The sequence below is a fragment of the Dermacentor andersoni genome, chromosome 7 (genome assembly GCF_023375885.2).
Source record: "Dermacentor andersoni chromosome 7, qqDerAnde1_hic_scaffold, whole genome shotgun sequence".
NCBI lineage: Eukaryota > Metazoa > Arthropoda > Arachnida > Ixodida > Ixodidae > Dermacentor > Dermacentor andersoni.
Genome location: NC_092820.1, coordinates 95,167,340 through 95,187,487, shown reverse-complemented (window position 1 = coordinate 95,187,487; position 20,148 = coordinate 95,167,340). Strand labels below are relative to the sequence as shown.

General features: G+C 49.8%; 1 protein-coding gene across 1 annotated transcript; it reads left to right on the top strand.

The window, feature by feature from the left end:
- Positions 1-2,743: 2,743 nt before the first annotated feature.
- Positions 2,744-14,081, top strand: LOC126534766 (uncharacterized). The gene is made up of 4 exons (XM_055072075.2): positions 2,744-3,542; positions 7,151-7,456; positions 12,994-13,209; positions 13,548-14,081. The coding sequence occupies exons 1-4, from the start codon at positions 3,156-3,158 to the stop codon at positions 13,923-13,925; spliced, it is 1,287 nt and encodes a 428-aa protein (XP_054928050.1). The 5' UTR covers positions 2,744-3,155; the 3' UTR covers positions 13,926-14,081.
- The last annotated feature ends 6,067 nt before the right edge of the window (positions 14,082-20,148 follow it).

Below are 20,148 nucleotides of genomic sequence, written 5' to 3'. Positions count from 1 at the left end.
AATATGTGTCATTTGATGCTATCTTGATGAACATATGACATCTACAGGTCGCCTAACCGACCGCTTATATTTTTCTGGTAGTGGTTACAAGATAGCCAGATTCCAGACAAGCCAAACACTCACGAAGCGAGCTGAGACGACCTTGTCTTCAAAGAATGCCTGCGGCGCTCGCGGCAGTATCGCCTTCTTCACCATGCACCCTAGCGAGGGCATGGGCCGGGTATGCCGAGATTGAGTTTTGAGTTGACGACCGCTTACAACGGCGCGGGCAAGCCGCGGAAATATTATGGCGCGCCGTCTGTCTCCTCCTAATTTGCGAGACGTCGTTCTCGGCAGGACGAGTACGCCCGTGTGGCCGCCGACATCCGCAAGCAGGTCATGGCCGTGGAGAAGAAGAGCAAGAAACAACGACCGCGAGTGGCTGCGGCGTTCTCCGACAACGCGGAGAAAGTCTTGGTGCGGCGTTTCGAGGCGGCCAAGGACTCCAGGCACAAGGCGGCGAACCTCGAGAACGCGGTGCCCGAGGAGTTCGGAAGGCTCGCGTTTAACGACGCAGCCCAGGCGCGCGCTGACCACCGACGCCTTCAGGAAGAAGGCGCCAGTCCCACTCCACATCAGGGCTCGCCCTTGGAGTCGCCCGCTGGACACCTGTCGCCCGCGGCATCATCGGCGTCGCCAACCGCGAACATGTCGGCGGGATACGCGTCCCCGGGTCACGCGTCCCCCTTGACAGTTCTGTCGCTATCGGTGACGCCGCCTGAAGGGTGATTGAGGCATTTAACAGTCGCGGTTGCGTATACGCGCATTTTGTCACAGTGAGAGCTGTAAATCGAATTTCCAAGCGCTACACATTCGTATGCCTGAAGGCGTCGTAATTTCTATGATATTTTATTTTCAGTAAATTGTTATTCACTAGGAGTTGATAACGTTGGTGGGTTCGATTCACCTTCTTGGTAGCTTGGTTATGAATTTTTAGGTGCGAAAGCATTTCTATGCCTCTCCAACGAAGGAACCCGCCTATCCGTCCGTCCGTCTGTCACGTAAGGCGAATCGCTATAAATAAGTCCACGTAGAAAGCGATGTACACTCGAAAGGAAAAACATTATTTTCGAACCTACGACGCCACGCTGAGAAGCCGAGTGTATTACCCACAGGGCTGAACACGCGCGTTTGCAACATGCGAAAATATCTGAACACCATGAATGTGTTGAACCGGCACCTCAGAATGTCAAACAAGAAGAGTAGTTTCTATAAAGGCTCTGTTGAAAGAGTTCGTTATAGTGGAATAAAAGCCATCTCTAGGATCACATGCACAGCCAACTTGTAGTATTATAGACATGAAAATTCCGATTTCGCGAAAATTCAATGCCAGACATGCCACGTCCCCGATGCGTTTCGCTGGTCACGGGATGCGCCTTCCTTTGGGGCGGCGTTCCTACACCGACCGAAGTGCGCCACTGACCAATGAGGGCTGATGCACTTCGCGTCGCGCAACTTCGACAGTTGTTGGGACGATTAGGAGTGATTAGGGCTCACGTGGGTCTCATCACGGTTGATAATGGTTCGACAAGGATGGATAAAGTGCTAAAGGGCGATAAGGGCCTAAATCGTTGGAGCAATTCTGATAAAGCTAATGAGCACCGATAAGGCTTGACAAGGCTCGGATCGAGTCCGATAAGGTTGATAACAACCGATAAGGGTTGGTGAGGGTTCATACTAGTCGGATCAAGCTTCCCAGCACTTATAATGACACCGGGATGCGTGGAGATGAGCAAGTGGCACATTGCTTACGCATAGTTAGGCCTAACACCCAGAGTAGTTTCGGCATGATTTTTTTTTTTTTTTGGTTGCCGCACTTAGGTTTTGTGTCTTTTGTTCGCGACTGACCAATGATTAGTATTTGGCTATTTGTCCGATAAGCTCTTCTATTTCACTGATCGTTGACCGAGGCAATCAAAAATATTAGAGAGCTTTATAATAGGGGCCCCAAACGTTTTGGGGCCCCACATAAATAGCGTCAAAGCCACTGCGCATGCGCGAGACGCAAACTGCGTTTGGGTTTGGCGTTGGGAACGCTATTTCACCGATTTAGCGGAAGCCCAAATAGCGGCCCCAAAAGCTTTGCGTCAGCAAACATGGCGGCACCGATCGAAGCGGCGGCTCTAACCTAGCACCAAACTGCGTTCGATTCGTGGTAACGCGTGAAGTTCGCAAGCTAGGAGAAGTGACTGCGGTTATCGCTTTCTCTCAACTAGCGTGTGTTATGAAGATTGATTCATTAGACGCCGCTGATTCCGAATTCGATTGTGCATTGTTTGGCTCGTAGACCTAACACGGCTAAGCTTGGCTGCTGAAGGCACGTAAAGCACTAATTGTTTGCTGCTTACAGAATAACCTCTAAATTGTAATTAAACGCGAATACACGCAAGACAATATTACTATTCCTATCATAAAATGGTATATTGTATTTGATTATTTCTGATAGCTTTTGTTTGACGCCGTATTGGCGCTGTCAGCGCAAGACGCTATCCGCAAACGCAAAGCCCTATTCTAAAACTCTTCACTCCTGCGTGCACCAACGGTAACACACGCAAACTATTGGGGCCCCTATTCTAAAACTCTCTAATTAATGAGTGATGATAATCTCGAAATGCTGCCCGTTGTCGGTAACACAAAATGCTCGCAAATGGCTCGCCCTTGCATCGACCTGGAGGCTGCACCTGCTGAACGCCAAGTGGCTGGAGTAGGCTACGAATACTAATCGCACTAAAAATACTAATTCGAAAGGATGCCGGGCTCGTTGACGTACGTAAACGTATACGACTGTACATGCGATCCTAGAGACGGCTTTTATTCCACCATCACATCTTTCAACGGAGGCTTCGTAGAAACTGTTCTCCTTTGACAAGTTCTGTGGCGCCGGTTCAACAAGTTCATGGTGTTCAGACGTTACCGTCCCGACTCCGCTGTGGACGAAGGCAAGAAACGGTTTCGCTTGCTAGTAGGGCTCGGATGCCTTCGTTGCTAAAGCTCTTCCCCTGGCAGCACGGTGACGTAAATATCTAATCTCTCCTGTCTCCTTCATTAACGAAACAACTTGAACAATTCTTGCGGTAAAACGCTTTTTTTTTTTTGACGGCGCTTCACAAGTTCCGATGCATATAACCAGATTTCACTCTGGGGCCATGGTCCTTCGTGGGACATTGGCGATGTGTCGGTCCCTCACGCGATTTGGCGCGTGCAGGACGCCCTCGGACTCGCCGCCTCGCGATAAGAACGAGAAGGGTACGGAGGAGAGGAGACGTCGTCTTTTCTTGGCGGGTTTCGGCTGCGTCATGCTCACGGCCGCCGTCGCCGCATCAACGGGCATCGTGATAGCTCTCCTAAACTGGCAGCCCGACCCGACGTGCCGCAGCCCCGGGTGCCAACTGTACAGTGAGAAGTTACGAGCCAGCATGGACATCACCGTGGACCCGTGCCAGGACTTCGGCCGATACGTGTGCGGCCGCTACTCACACCCGAGGAATTTCTCCGTGGCCGAGGTGAAGAGAGCATGCGGGGGAAAACAAATTCATCGAGACTCCTGCGCCAATATGTAGCAAACCAGATACGCAGCCAATCGCTCAGGCTCTCCGCTTCTCGCTTAGCAGTGCACCTCGTTTGTGTTCGAGAGCTATAGTAGCCGCTTAAGTTTGGTATGAATGCGTGCCGATCAATATTTTGTTGCTGTGTGCGTTAGGTGTTGCTTCGTTAAGCTTTCTCCCATAAATTAGGAGCAATTGTGAAGCTGTATTGGAATGAATACTTTTTCTTCTTTAAATTTAGGGATGTTCGAAAAGTGAAACTTGGAACCGAATGAGAATGTTCTGAAAATTACAGCTTCAAATATCGGATCGAATATCGAATATTTCCTAAATGATTGTTCGAAATTTATTCAGGATATCACTAATCCTGTATAAATATTCCACATTTTCTTGACAACACATCATTTCGGTGCAAACATAGCGAGGCTCACTAAAAAAATATTTCGCATAAACTGACGCAACTAATCTGCCTAAGGAGGAAAACACGTGCCACGGTACCCTTCGCTCTGGCCTTGCGCTGCTAACCCCGAGGGCTTGGGATGGCCGCATTTCGATGGAGGCGAAATGCAAGGACGCCTGTGTATACCGTGCGTTGGGTGCACGTTGGAGAACCCGAGGTGTCACAATGAATGCGGAGTTCCTCCCTACAGCGTACCCCACAATCGTATCGTGATTCTGGCACGTAAAACCACGGTATTTCCTAAGCAGGAAGCGTTGTGCATCTCGTAACTGCAAGATATTGTGAAAAAGAAAAGACAAAGAAAAGCTAGCCTGCTCTGAGACGGGTCGCTAGCCTTGCAGCGCGCTACAGCTTCCTGGTAACCTCGGATGGTAGAGCGACCGCCCCGCAAAGGCGTTGGTCAAGGGTTGTGTCCACGAAGCAGGCCGAATTTGTCTTCAACTGTGAATGCTTTTTTTTCCTGAGAAGCCCGTCCTTTGTAGCTTCGTCTTAAAGGTGGGGAGGATGAGAATTTTTCCTTTACTCTTATTGTATCGTTCCCAGTGGACAGCCTCGCTTGCGTGTTTTTGCTGTAAAGGTGTAATCGCAGTAGGTCCCCCTGGCAGTGTTCTTCACCTAGTTTTGTTTAGGTGTCCAAATTTTACGTGTTCAAATTATCCGAACGTTCAATTGCCAAAATTAAGGGATCAGTCGCTGTACTTATATCTTATTGTATTTCTTCTTGTGCATACGTGAGCGAATGCTTAATGCGCTAATGCATTCTTTTTAAGTCTTGTGAAACTGTGAATTTCGGGTTGCCGTTTTCGTTGTCATTTTAGTTTTCATTACTTGCGATTGTTTTGCATCCATCTGCTCGCACCTGGGTTCTTCAAACGTGCAACGTGAGGTGTGATCCCGCTACACATTTTTGATTCGGAAGCTCTTGATGTAATTACTGCTGTGTGACGTGATTTCACCGCGTGAGTGCGGCAAACATATCTTACTTCCTCAATCTTGGACCTCCTGCTGCAAACGTTTAAGCCATGTGCACATAATTCCAACTGGTCTTTTAAAGTGAAGCTTTCAATTCAATTCAATTCATTTTGTTTCACCATACACATGGTCGGAGCTCTTGGGCAAAAAGCTGTGCGAAACAGCTTGACTGGGCCCAAGAGGCCACATCAATGTAGAGCAGCGTGGCAATGTAAACATCAGTAAAACACTAAATTAAGCAACAAAATTGAGGTGTTCAACAAAAAAATAAGGACATGCAGCTAATACAGAACACATAGGTAATTACACCCTCGAACTTCTCAAACCATGGCTGCTGCTCCTGCGAGCTGTACAGCACTCAAACACACATACTTGGACACTTTTTTTTGTGGAAATAATAAACCTTTTTTTGTGGAACTAATAATAAACCTGGAAATTATGTAATTTTCTTGGTGCAGCTGTGGGGGGGGGGGGGGGGGGGGGGGCACCACCTCCTGGATAAGCCCACGCAAGAAGCCGCGTTTCTATCAGAAAGGTCGCCTTCGCGCATAGCGTTCGCCGCCAGTGTTTCCTGATAAACATTACGGTTACATAAGCTGCAGTTGCCGGGAAGCGCGAGACGTAGTCAGGGATCTTTGAATGCTATCGCGTTACAATCTTAAAGACGAAGCTTAACCGTCCTTCAGTTTTTTTATATCATGTCGCTGTTCTAAATAAGATATTGGTCTGTTCTCTTTTCTAGCTTTTAATTACCGCGGTGGTGAATGTGAGATTTTCTTTTTCTGGAGTGCTTTTCAACGCACTTTGCCCCCCATAGCTTTCCTTACGAAAATAAAGCACTGCACAAGACACAGCGAGGACCAAGAAAAGAAGACACCATGGCGCTCAACTTGCAACAACTTTACTGGGAAGCGCAGTACATTTAATATGATCATGACCCACAGGCAGTCCCCGTTGTTGCTCGCGCGCTGTTTTATTATTTTTGGTAGTGTTGCACTGAAAAGCCCAGGGTTCCAGTATTCCGTATCTTTCCCTTCACTGGCAAAGCAAGGTAGCCCGCCAGTATATTCGGCTTACATTTAGCCCCATCTGTACTAGCCCCGCAGATGGGCCGTTAACCGGCAGTGTTCTCTGCGGAATTACGCAGTGAAACAACAAACCGTAACTAAATATCATCAATGCAACGAATGCACCACTTCCGGCCCATAATCCCTTCCGTTAAGGCGACGCTTTCTGCGCCTTCTTTTCCTGGAATTCGGTGATTGCTCGCATGTTGCCTGATTTCCCTGGCAAGGCCACGTAATCGCTTCGCCGCAAGACGCCTTGCAGACGATGAACAGTTGTGCGACATATAATTATCCATTTGAGGTGAGATCCACTTCACAAAGATTCCAAAAAATGTGCGCGGGATCTGCTGAATTTCGCAAATAAAGCGTTGCGCCAGATCTAACGCACCTTGTTGGAATCTACGTATAGCGAAGCTTCGCGTCAATGCGTAAAAAAAAAGAATACCGAAACCTGCGTTACTTTCTGCGTTACCTGCAATGTCAGTGCAAGGTCACATCAAACGCCCTCGCCCAAACCACGTATCGCCATCCACGTTGCAAGCCGTCCAAGGGCAACCTCTTCTTCGCATCTGCACGGTAGCGCACGCACGCACGCATGCGCGCTCGCGCATTCCCTGCTACGTAGTGTGATTCACGTGGCCATCGTATCTCGAAGTGCTAGTTGGCGTTGGCACGATACAAGCGTGCCTGCGATTGCGGCACATACTTGTCTAGCGCCAACGATTGCGGCGCGTTTGCCTGAATATCAAGCACCGGTTAGCCTAGAACTTTGCAGACCTCTCCGTCTTATATCCACGTAATAAAGAGCAAGAAAGTGCGATTCTGGCGCAGTGTTTAGAGCGTCAGTTTGCTGCGTTGGAGAACTGAGGTTCGATCCCATCATGAAGCACAAAATATAAGATCTTTTTTGTTTTTGTATGTACGAGCTATTCGGCCAGACAGAAGCAGCACCCAGCAGCCCCGGTAAGCAAAGTCCCGAGACGGTTCGCAAAAAAAAAAAAAAAAAAAAAAAAACTTTGCTGTCTTGAAGAAAGTGTTTGCCCTAAGAGTTGTGGCGGCTAACGCAGGCGGCCGCGCAGCGGTACCGTGACGAGGTGGTCGCGCCGGTCCACAACGCCAGCCTGACCGGTGAAGGTCAGAACGCCCTGCAGAAGTCCTGGCGCTTCTACAAGTCTTGCGAGGACGTTCTCGGGGGCGCCGTGGACAACACGCCCTACGTGGTGGACGCCCTGAACGATAGTGGCATCCAGTGGCCTACGCCGTCCAACCACGACGTCAACCTCGTTCATGCCATGGTGTACCTGGCGACCCGAATGGCTTGGCCCAGCATCGTCGACTTCGCGGTAGAACCCCAAGCTGACGATGTCGTGGAGGTCAGTACGCCAACGACGATGCCAAATCAGGGTTAAGTTGGAGCTTTATTCTGGCACGCTTACAGCTGTGTTCCAGAATAAGGCGGCGCTCGAAGGGGACCCACAGGTGGTTGTCTTCCTGTCAAAACTGCACTCTCTATAGTTATTAAAAATTGAATAAATTATGGATTATTACAGCGAAGCTACTCACGGGTTACGAGGTACGCCGTAGTGGAGGACTTTGGGATGATTTGACCAAGCAGGTTTCAAGCTTAGGTCGGCAAGCTCCCTCATGAGTCGACTCACTCAGACTCGCTCATACTAAGTCCGATCCATGAGTCTGAGCCTGAGTGAGCTCGGACTAATAGAATGTCGGTGAGTCTGAGTGAGGGCCCTAAGGAAAACTTTTTTTGCGAATGAATCTCAGTCAGTGCCGCCCTTGTTTCCGACCTGATTTATAGTTCACTTATTATCTATGTACACAGGCTCTTTTCTTCGTTATTTTTTCTTTGTACAGCGAAGCTGTCAATGCGATAAAGAAGGGCTCAAAATCATTATAGGACAGTTTTCCGGTTTTCTGGAAAAGCTACAAGACTCACGAAGTTTCCATATTTAGGAAATATGGAGAACGTTAGGCAATACGCAGGCTAAGTTTTCAGCGTGTGCTTCAGTTAAGAGATAAATTACTATTGCTAAGCCCTCGTTTTAAGTCATTATATATATAATCAAGGTCTCAAAAGCGTTATATGTCCAACTTACGCAATGTTTCCTGGTTTACCGAGAGAACTCTATAGGTTACGCAAAGTTATATTACATGAACATAAGGATCATGATATGGCTTATGTCCAGACAAAAATCAATGTGGTGAATTAATTATCACCTGCGCAATAAATTACGTATTCAAGCGCTCCTCAGCGTATAAATTTCAGTTTGATGAGCGGCGAAAGCTCTAACACGCAAACCTGGCATAATTTCAAGTGCCACTAAAATTAACCATAGCGGAAATTGACTAACCTTTACGGCAAATTGGTGTGCGAAAGTAGACTTTCGCACACCAATGCAAAAATAAAAAATAAGTTCTTAAGTTTTTGAGAGTGTAACGCGATCGCTATTAGCTCCGTTTCCCAATGTCCAGCAATAACTCTACATTACACCGAGCTTAGATTTCGCGAAAATGGGGGGTCAGATTAAGTGAAATGTGTGAAGAAACTTTCACTATCTTGGCTTAATCAGAAGTGTTCCAAATAATCACTCAACCCTCGTTTATTCTCCTATTTTCATGCGTCACACAAGGTTTGCACTTGTTTTCTCCGGTGTGTTTGACGAACAAAACAAGGCAACTTGTTCATATTTGGTGAAATTACCGGCCTGTTATGGGTAACGTGTAGGCAAAGTTTAAAAGTTGCGGGCTTATTGTAGCCCTTGCAAGAAATTACTAATTCAAGTGCTTTGGGGCGTTACGAGTGTATGCAAGCAGCGCAATCTTGTCCGCTTCCCTTGCGTAAATACAAATTCCACGAAGATGACACTTAGTGAATACGCAGGGGAAGGCTATGGCTTATGTGTGTGTGAAGTTAAACGCGTACAAGGATGAAATACTTCCTTTGTATACAAAAAATGACCAACCCCTCCCTTACCGGATAATGGGGGTAAGCGAAGCCTGTCCTGCGTGCACCTGACCTTCATCACGGTTAAGTAACCCAAAGTTAACAGTGCCACATTGCTTCGGCCTCCCGCTACCATAGCTCGGTATCATCTTCTCATTGCTGTCGGATTGCCAGTGCTCGGGCTGCTGCAATGGCTGGATCGGCGCGCCGACGCAGAGCCCTTTCACGGGTGAGTTACCGCCGCCGTTCGTCGAAGGCTGCCCGTTCCTCGCGGGAACGCACGCGTGGCCGTCCCATCGGATTTCCGAGACTAAACTGAACGGAAACGAAGCCGGCGCAGCGCGCGCGACACCCTTTCCTGCCCTTTCCCTCCCCGGTTGAAGCGAAACGACTCTGACTGGTTGCGCGCGTGGCGTGAACGCGCGCCTATGCAGCTGGAATCCTTGCTAATGATTCGCGCTCCGGCGCCGCTGTCAACTCATCAAACCGTCTGTTCCCGCAGCTGCTCTGGGAGCAACTGGCTTTTTTTTTTTGCTTAACCACGACAATGCCACTTGTAAAAAAAAATATGGGGCTTCCCGTGCCAAAACCACTTTCTGATTATGAGGCACGCCGTAGTGGAGGACTCCGGAAACTTAGACCACCTGGGGTTCTTTAACGTGCACCTAAATGTAACTACATGGGTGTTTTCGCCCCCGTCGAAATGCGGCCGCCGTGGCCGGGATTCGATCCCGCGACCTCGTGCTCAGCAGCCCAACATCATAGCCACAACGCCACTTGTGAGTCAATGCAAGCTTCGCTTGAAAACTTCCGCGCTGCTTAGGTATCCCTACGTGGATGAATGCGAAAGCGTGGCGACGTCTCTCCGATGACGCCTCTAACTCGTTCGCGTTTGTGGGGACATGCGAAGTAGCCGGGCGCAGCTACTGACTGAGAAGTCGAAGGTTTGTCCAATGGAGCGCACGACAGAACTTACGGAAATCGCCGCACCAACTGCTCGCGCCAGTGCTCGCGCGTTCGTCGTTTCTTCCACAGCTGGCTTCGATGCCGCTCATCATGCCAGCGTTCCCGTACTGCCCCTCTCTCTGCGAAGGCGCTGATGGCACTGCCCCACTGGCAGTCGGTACGGCGATTTCGCCGAATTCTGTAGTGTGCTCCGATGGACGAACCTTCGACTTCTCAGTCAGTAGCTGTGCCCGGCTCCTTTGGACGTCCACCCAAGTACGCCAACGAGGCCGAAGCACATGATGTGATAAATGACACAAGGCAACGTGAAAACAATATCATTACGTTTCGTAAAACGAGTTGCCATCCGGAAAACGTCGCAGTGCTTTCGCATTCATCCACGATGCAGAAGTGCCCTAGAATTTTGCACGATCTGCGGCCACGCCGACTGATTTTCCGCTTCATGAGAATCACGATGTCGCATTAAAAAGAAAGGATCAATCAAGTGTCGACGCTAAATAAGACGAGGTGGACATACAGGATTCTTCGAATGTTTCGATCAACGAATGTTGATCATACGTCTCTATTCTGTCGCTTCTTTATTTTTGTTAGTCACTCATTTCGTATGTTCATCGTATCCTATATCACGCGCATTTACGCCGACTCCCATCGGCTCTTCTTGACCGCCCTGCAACATGGGAGACACTCGTGTGTGTGTTCTTCAGAAGTCTCAGGAGCCACATGTTTGTATTGCACGACTCTGTTCCCCTCCAGGGCCTCCAAACGCTTGTCAACGTGGTACCGCCTTTTATTTGCTCTATACCACAGCAGAGGGTAAAAAAACAAACGCAAACTTCCGTGAGCTAAATTTATTGTGGACACCAGCGGCCGCAAAATCCCGAATTTCACGCGAAGTTTCGTTATGGATTTTGACACGTCGAATGTGCTTGTAGTAGTCTTAGACTTAGAGGGGTCTCAACCTCTTCACACCTTAAGTGCTACCAAAGAGCAACTTTTTTTCGTTGCGCTCGCACGTAGTGTAAATGTCTGTCTTTCAAAGCGAACAGTTTTCTTTTGCACTTTCGCCTGCTCTCGTGGCGCGTGGTTGACGATCGTTGGTGATCAGACTCTCGCCGCCGTTGCAAAGGCGCCGATGCAAAGGGCACGTGCTCTGAGGTATGCGTTCGTCGCCGAACGCCTGCTCTTTGAGCCGCACGTCTTGTCGTGCGAGAGCGTTGGGGTGCATGAATGTTTAGATGCTGCGGTGTAGCGCTCAGGCAGCTACCAAATGCGCATTGACGGTCAAAAGTACGAAACGAGGAAGACTTCCAGGCGTGCGCAGTACAGTGAAAGCATGACGTTAAACATGTCATCACAAAAGCTATTTATCAAACATAAAATCACCACCCAAGCACTCCGTACAGATGGCTAACCAGCGAAGCTGAAACCTGCGGCCTCGGTGTATACCACTGAGTTAATCCTGACGGTTCATTAAACGAGGGCTCGGCAGGCTGCCGGATACTCGGTACGCAGTTGCTGCTTGCGCTCGGCTGCACGAGCCTGTTCTTGTGCCCGGGCTGCAGCATCGGCGCGGAGTAGACGAGCTCGTTTTCGGTTCTGCTCGCAGCGTTGCTGATCGAAAGCTGCCTGCTCCTAAGGAATACGTACGACGCGTCGCCTGCTCACTTCGGCGCCAGAGAGAGACTGCTGCGCGCGTGCTCGACTGCGATGCATAGCAACGACGTCACTCCTGGCGCAGCTAGTCTAACACCACCTAATAGCACAAGGCCTTTTCACTCCGATCCATGACGTCATGTTACCCGGCCCGACTGCCACAGAATCTAATGGGGATGGGAATCCCGAGTGGGCAACAGTGATTTTTGACATCACCGCTTTTATCCTGCCAGCCTTAAAGAAAATTTTGGGCCAGGTAGCGTGACGTCATGGTTCGGAGTAAACAGGCTTTGTGGTATGTAGGTGGTGTTGGCTAATGGCGCGCCTCTTTCTCTCTATCTCTCCTTTTCTCGCGCATGCGCATGGGGTTGCGCCGGAGAAGTTTTCGGCGTACAGGCGATCGACAGACGGTCCAGTAGGCTAGCCATATATGCAGCTTCGCTGTAGAAAGAGAAGCGCATTCCTGACGTACACAGCGTGATCGAAGTGTCACTAAGACAAGCGGACCTTTTCCTTCTGATGTGGAGCGCTTCTAGAAGTCATTTTTCTCGGTAACCACTGCACCTAACTTGACGACGTTTGTTGCATTTAAAAGAAAAAAATGAAAATCTAGTGACTCTCGTTTCGAATTCTTTATTTAGGTCAACTTTTATTAAGAATTGTCAAAAATCTAAAATTTTCTAAAGACGAATCTACCAAGTTTACGACTCCGTAACTCAGCAACGAAAAATGATAGTACTGTACCGTGAATTGCATGTAATAGTACATCTAAAGCGGACAAAATTGATATGTCACACATGGATCTAAAAATAATTAGCGATATGGAAATACAGCTTTTGCAGAACCTTTGTGAACAACGTAACAAATTCACGTAAGATATAAAATGACATATAGAATTTGTCCGCTTTCCGTGATCTAATGGATGCCGTTTACAGAACCGCAATATCTGTTCTTGATGCAGAGCTATCAATTTGTAAACTTCGGGCTACCATTATTTTTTTCAAGCTTCCAAATTTTTGAAAATCTTTCTGACGAAATTCAGGCCCTAAATCGAAATTCCGCTTCCCACAGCCACTGGAACCTAAATTTCTCTCTCAAATGTAACAAATTTCATTAAAATCGGCCCAGTGGTTATCTCAGGAAAAAGTTTTTGCGTTTTACATGTATTTGAATAAGCCGCGTCGGAGTTGGGCCCGAGCTAAAGCTTCCTCTTAAAGAACGTCGAAGGCGAGAACATTCGAGCGAACATTATTGCATCGGATCGCGCGGCGGCGTTCCGCAACGCCACTTAACTCAGACATGAGTGTCCCGTGAACCACGCTTTCCTCACAGGTGACGATCAGCCCGTCGAAGTACACGGCCGAAGTCCTGCAACGTCGCGGGGGAGTCAACTTGACTGCATACGAGGACTTCTTCAATGTAGCCGTTGAACACTTCTCCAAGGCAGGGGGGTATGACAATACTAATACGTCCGCTGTCAACTTTAGTACCATGTACAACTTGGAAAACAACTACGAAGTTTACTACCTCAAGAAAGCCCAGGAAGAGGTAAACCTTATTCCTCCTTCCATTTAATTTTTTTTTGTCTGCTCATTCGCTGCAGCCTCCTTCCGTCCGTCCGTCCGAACGCCCGGCCCTCCGTTTCACCTAACCGGCCTTGCCTTTACCTAGTCTTGCCTCGCTTTTACCTTGCCTTGTCTGCCTGTGCGTCTGACTTCACGTGTCGTGATATCGATCTCTATGAAGCGTTTTCTTTTTCTCTGCACAGATAAGTTGCACGACAACAATTAGCCTCGTTTAGCCTCTACTTCTGGCCACGCAATAGATTTCAGAAAGCCTCCTGTTACGGTTGTACGCGACCCACACGAGAACTGTGCTGCACGCAGGTGGTCTTCGACGAGAACCTCGAGTGGGTGCAGAACTTGACCATCTTTCTGAAGGCCGAACTGGTGCAGTCAATGCCTGACCGCGTGTATCCGCAGAGCCGGCTGAGAATCGCCACCGGCCACGTGGAGTTCATCAACTGGCTCATCGACCAGGTCCTGGACCACATGTCCCACGTCGAGCTCGTGCTCGGTTGGCACGTGGTGATGCACGTGGCGGCGCTCACGAACCGCGACCTCGCGGTTCACTTTCACAAACTCGTCACGGGCTCCGGAGACCCCGTTTGGGAGCACAAGGTGTGCACGTGCAGAGAGGCTCACCGTTACGCCTATTTCCGCTCACGACAAAAAAAAATGTTGGCCGAAGATTACGCTTCTTGATAATGCGATCTTTGAGCGCAGCTACTGCCTTATTTCTACAACAGGCAATCGCATACAGAACACGCAGTGCCGAACGGAGGCGGTTCTGCGTTTCGGATTGGGTGGCACACACCGCGATCCGCCGCTGGGGAGCCGGTGCCCCGGCGACGCGCCATCGCGTCATCTTATATTGGGTCACCGCCGGGGAGAGGGGGGGGGGGTGAGATTGGCAATTATTATTTAATATTTCTTCTGAAGTGAAAGGAGGGAACGGGGGGAGAACAGGGGTATTGAGTAGAGGTCACACACTCATTCACTCGCAGAGAGGCCTCAATGTGGCCGCACAAAGTTGAGGTGGGAAGTAGAAGCAAGGGGACGAAATGCTATAACTGTATTTAGAGTCACCGCAACGGCACTGCGCCAGAGGTAAGAGGAGGTATAAGGCAAGAGTGGAGGAGGGAGAAGGACAGCCAAACGCAAGCACTGCTAGATTCGAGAAATGCCACTGAGGAACGCGCCCCGCAAACGGGGAAGCGAGAGACACAGCCACGCGACGCAGTGACGGAGGAGCGAAAAGCCGTGGATCACGCGCAAGGCGGCAAGGAGCGCCCGCCACCGCGGCGGTGTCGCGACAGCGGGAGAAGGGACGGCGAGGGCAGAGTGGACGGTAGCGGTGAGAGTCACCGCAACGGCGATGCGCGAAGGAAGAGGGCGAGAGGATAGGCGAGAACACGTGATCTGGCTTCGGAGGAGGTTGGACAACTTTCCTCAAGGAAGCCCATGCTGCCACCGCCAGAGAGATCAAGACCACAACGTAAGCACCAGCAGTAGACAGCCGTCTCGCCCACCTCTGGGAGGCCCACAGAAGCCTCACCAAACGCTGGAAGCGGCAGCGGCGTAATCGCAAACTTAGGCACCGAATAGCCCTGCTGGCAAACGAAGCTAACACCTATACAAAGTAGCTGAATAATCAAAATTGGCGCAGCCTCTGCGACTCTCTCAGAGGCACCCTCAACACCAAGAAAACCTGGGCCATTCTTCGGTGCATGTTAGACCCAACTAGGACGCACCGAGCCATCTAACGTCATGCGGCGACTCTTAGGAGAATACAAGGGCTCAGAACAAGAACTACTCGAGCCCCTAAAACGCACCTACAGCGGCGCTGCCCAGACATCTTCACGCGTTATGAGAGAATACCAAGGACAGGATAACTCGAGCTTGGACGCTCCCATCATTTTCTCAGAGCTCTACGCAGCGGCACAAACTTCCAAGAAGAACACGGCTCCTGGACCCGACCAAATCACCAACGCAATGCTGCGCAACCTTAGTGACGTAGCCAGCACTTAGTCAACTTCTTCAACGAAGAGGTCTGGCGACCGGACGGAAGACTACCGCGAGAATGAAAAGCCGGGAATGCAAAACCGGGAAAGCCGCGCGAGCTCAACCATCTCAGGCCCATATCGCTCACGTCTTGCATGGGCAAGCTCTTTGAACGAGTAATTCTAACCCGACTCGAGCCCACATCGAACGAAACTCACTCTTCCCTGAATCCACGTTCGGTTTCCGCAGGGGAATCTGTGCACAGGGCGTTTTTCTTCTATTAAGAGATGAGGTGCTCGATCCACCTTCAGGAAGTATGGACAGAATCCTGCTAGCACTCGACGTCCTTAAGGCATTTGATAACATCTCACACACTACAATACTAGACGGACTACGAGATGTCGGGTGTGGAGAAAGAGTATTTCATTACGTTTAGACTTCCTGAGCAGATGCTCCGCGAAAATAGGACAGGGTTCAGCGCGATCTACTCTGTATCGCCTACAAGATAAAGGCGCTCCTCGAGGATGCATATTGTCACCACTTCTCTTTAACGTCGGCTTACGTAGAATTGCCCTGGACTTATAGAAAAACCGGGACCTTGGCTGCGCCATATATGCAGACGACATTACACTCTGGGGCTGAAAAGGGTCCTACGGAAACCGACAGGACACGCTTCAACAGACCATCAGCACCATTCAAAGCTATATGAGGCGAGCACGCATGAGGTGCACTCCAGCGAAATCGGAGTACATTCATACTAGACCTAGACATACCCAAGCGACCAGGGATCCGGATCTGCAGCTCACCTTGGAGGGAGAGCCCATCAAGAAGGCATCCCATATGCGCGTACTGGGAATGTGCATTCAAGAAACGGGCAGCGTTAGCATAGCGCTCTCCAATCTCAGACGCACTGTTCGGAGCGTAACCGGGCTTATTAGCAGAGTTGCACGCAGCCGAGAAGGCATTACCGAAGCAGACCGGGCTGCGTCTTCCGCATCCTAGGAATGGAACTCACCACGGATCATTGAGTGACCTGGTGCCTGGCGCACACAGGGATAGCGGGGAACGAACGGGCTCGAGGCATGACAGCTTGGCTCGAGGCATGACAGGCCGAGCCGCTGGCCACACTGCCCAAGAGAACACCTCGACACCCGGTGCGCCAAGAGAAATCCTCAAGTTACAACGGCTAAGTAGGCGAACCAAGGCCCTTGCTCGCCCAGACCGAGACAGGAGGCAAGCACGGGACTGGCGCCACCTGCAAACAAACACTTTCCCACATTTATACAGGCTACACAAAATGTACCCAGACAAATACAGCAACAAATGCCCGTGGTGCGAAGCAACACCGACAGTGGAACACATAACATCCCAGTGCGCGTTACGTCTGGCGGCTGCCACCTCGCCGCTGCTAGACAACACTCTCCATAACTGGTCGTGGGAGGCGCGACTCGCGAAAGTGGAATTGGGAAGCCAACTTGCGACCCTTGACCAGGCCCGGCGAGCCGCTGTAACCAGTGGAGCCCTGGAAGAGGGGCTCCCCCCATCATAACCAAACAACCTGTACTACAATAAGCGTTTACTCTCTCTCTCTCTCTATCTCTCTCTCTCTGGCTTCGGAGGAGCAGCGAAGAGAGCAAGGCTCGCGCCGTGCGCGAGAGATTGCGCCAGGAGCGCGCGTAGCTAGAGCAGCGCGCTGCACCGGCTACGGAGCTGGTTACGGCGAGGCACAACGGCGACGCGAAACGCGGGAACGGGCGCTAAAGAGCTGCGCTCTAAAAACCGGAACACCGAACGTTTAAGCGGCTGCGGCGTAAGGTCCCTGAATAAAACTAAAAGGTAGCGACATTTCTCCTCGCCCTGCCTCTCCTTCTCCTGGCCTTCTCGCAGCTCGCTCTTTCTCTCATAGCTCGGTTTCGCAGTTTGGTCATTCGCTCGGAAACCGCCCATAGAGTTACACGAGGGGGGACATTAAAATTGTTGTTGGGTGTTTGCGCGTGAATTTTTACCGAATTTAAGGCTTGATTATTGTGTGCTGTGCAAGGAGCGATGATGGAACGCTATGAAAGTGGCAGAAGCAGTTGTTTCTTGTGCTTTTTCGGCGTGTAACTGCGCGCATGTGGCTTCAGGTTGGCTGCCTGCTTACAGCTAGAAGGCTTTAGGCTAGTTTGGTGGACAAATTCGTTTAAGTGTCGAGCACTAGCCCAAAAATCAGAATTCTTTGTCTCGCCACTAATGTATACGTAATGTATACGATGTTTATATACATGCCAGAGCTTTGTTAGAGTGCTATGTCGTCGAAAGGGATGCATTGTATTCGTAGGCAAGAACACTCACGGCTTGCACAGATCAACCTGCTTCGCGAGTTATTTCTATTGCAACGATCAGGTTGTCTATTTGGCTTTCTAAAGACACTTGCCCGGCGTGAAAGGGCTCCGATGAGCTTGCGTGTGTGCAGCACTATGTAGCTGGACTCATGCAGCATTGTGCCGCATTATGCAAGGGCGAAAGTTACACACGGAAATGGTTTACATCAATGAGCACTTTCCCCCTTTGCGCAGTTCCACGTCAATATGAGCCAACAAACTCGTGCAGCACTTTATCCTGCCGAGATGGCGAAGCGGAGAAAGCCTGCTCACTATTGTCAAAATCATTTGCACAGGTAGGGAACAGCTTGTCCGCACACAATAGATTTGCAGCGCTTAACGAAAGCATGGACTGACAAAGCTATGCACTCTCAGTACTACAACAATAACACGTGTGACGGTTCAAGCACGATGTATGAGAGAACGCAACCTACGTACTTCATAGCTTCATACACCCATTGACGATAGCGCGATCAGGAAAACAAATCTGAGCGAGCATCGAAATAGCACCCGTGCATAAGCTTACACATGCCTGACCTCCGTACCCATCAAGAAAGAAGCTCCGTTCGAATATGTTTGCACCGCCAGTACTCTTAAGATCAACCCCTAACACAAAACAAAACAAAACCTGAGTTCTTCAATGACGCGGTTGGTCATGAAATTTAGTCAAAACATACGAAATCCCTTGCGAAAGTGTCGCCGCAGAAACTCGACGGTCAACTATATTGGTGGCAAGTGCACCGAGACGCGGAAAAGAAAGAAACAGAGATAAAGGCGCGAAAAATACCACGCGACTGCGCTCAACTAATTGGGAGACGTAGACCTCTCCTGCCTCCCTCGCATGCTCCTGGTATCGCCATTTTATGGCTCTTCATTCAACCACAAAGCTTTAAGATTGTCTTTGAGTGAGAAGAGCAGGAACTCAGGGGCTCGATTTTAACGCGACAGCGTTAAGGAGCTCGTGTCGCAGAAAAGCCTGTGTCGGCGTCGCCGGCGTTGGCCGTGAGCGAAAAATCCCGGAAGGCAATTCATAAATAAAAACAACTTGCAAGATGGGCTGGGTGGGAACCGAACCAGGGTCTCCAGAGTGTGAGCCGGAGACGCTACCACTCAGCCATGAGTTCAATGGTTGAAACCTGGACAAAAGCACCTCTGGTGAATGCGGTGTTGCCTTAGAAACGTGCCGTAGAAAGTTATACTGCGGTGTATATCGGTAATTATGAGCATGTAAATTAGAAGTCACAGTTAAACGAGTATCGAAGTACGTTTCCGGTACATTTCTTCTGCGCTTGGCGCACACGCAGAGCCATCTTGCGGCAAACGCAGAAGACCCCCTTCTCGCAATTTGCGGCGCTACCCCGACAGGTGGCGCGCCACTCGCCCACTTCTCCGCTTCGTCTCGTTTGAGCGCATTGAGGCCGTGCGGGGACCGGTGCGAGGATGCCCCAATACCCTTGCGTTTAATAAGTTTTCTCGCTCTCTCCCCTTCCAACTTCCAGCGTGCGTCACTCGAACCCTCGTGTTTAGGCAACGCGGCTCCTCTTTGCGCTCACAGCGCGATTCCTAGATGCAGCGTCCGATGCGGTACGCCTCTGACCTGATCGCTGCGCCGTAGCGCGTCTGGTGGGAAAGCGTCCCCTGCGATGTGTGCCGTGCTGCGAGTGACCGAGATACTCAGTGAGTGTGAACGCTAAAGGAACAGGGGAGCAAGAAATGTTGTAGTGTGCACAACACAATGCGATAATGTAGATTGTGCGAAGCACTTGTTAGAACAAATAATTAGAAAAAAGTTGTCCTGTGGACTTAAAAGTGTTGTATATGAAAACTATGTCTTTGTGGGACTCAAGAGGATGCCGAGCGAATGAGTGGGCGGTGCAAACGGGGTGCGATAACGCTCTCGCGTTATACTCTTGAAGGCGAAGCTTAAGCGTCCTCCAATTTTTTTACTAGTTATATAATCACTGTTCCTGCAAGATAAAAAAAAGGTGTGGCTTGCCACGTCAGGCGGATTATAGTCTATAGTAGGATACAACTTAAAGAAACAGCAGTTCACAACCAAGGCGCACGGACAGCGGGGTTCTGTTACTCCGCTGGCCAATCACAGAAGGAAACCAAGTCGTCGTCAAGCGATTTTTTCAATATGGCGTCGTACTTCATTCCTCCGGACCGTCTGCTGTTCGTGAAGAGTTTTTTTCATAAGCGACGAGGTGGGCAACAGACATGGACAATGTATATGGAGTCTGAGCCTTTCACTCTTAAAAAGTCCACGGCACAATTCATTTCACTGCTGAGTTCGTTTTACTCACGAAACTTCAATGCCAACTGAAGTGAAACTTGACAGTAAATAGTTGCGGCGAAGCAAACATTTTATTTCAGTTCAATAAAGAATAATTCTTTCACCGTTCCACTACAATAGACGAGTGAAAACGTATAAAATTACGCGCTCATAATTTGATTTTTGTGGTTACCGCCTTATTTAGGTAACAGGGAAAGTTTGAAGTATGAACTATTTGCAGCCTCCCGGAGGAGCAGTGGCTGGCGGTTATGAGGGCGTGGGCGGA

Coding starts and splice junctions, on each gene's coding strand:
- LOC126534766 (XM_055072075.2), top strand. CDS start 3,156: ATGCATATAACCAGATTTCACTCTGGGGCCATGGTCCTTCGTGGGACA. Junction 3,543..7,150: donor GGAATTTCTCCGTGGCCGAG/GTGAAGAGAGCA, acceptor CGGCTAACGCAG/GCGGCCGCGCAGCGGTACCG. Junction 7,457..12,993: donor AAGCTGACGATGTCGTGGAG/GTCAGTACGCCA, acceptor CTTTCCTCACAG/GTGACGATCAGCCCGTCGAA.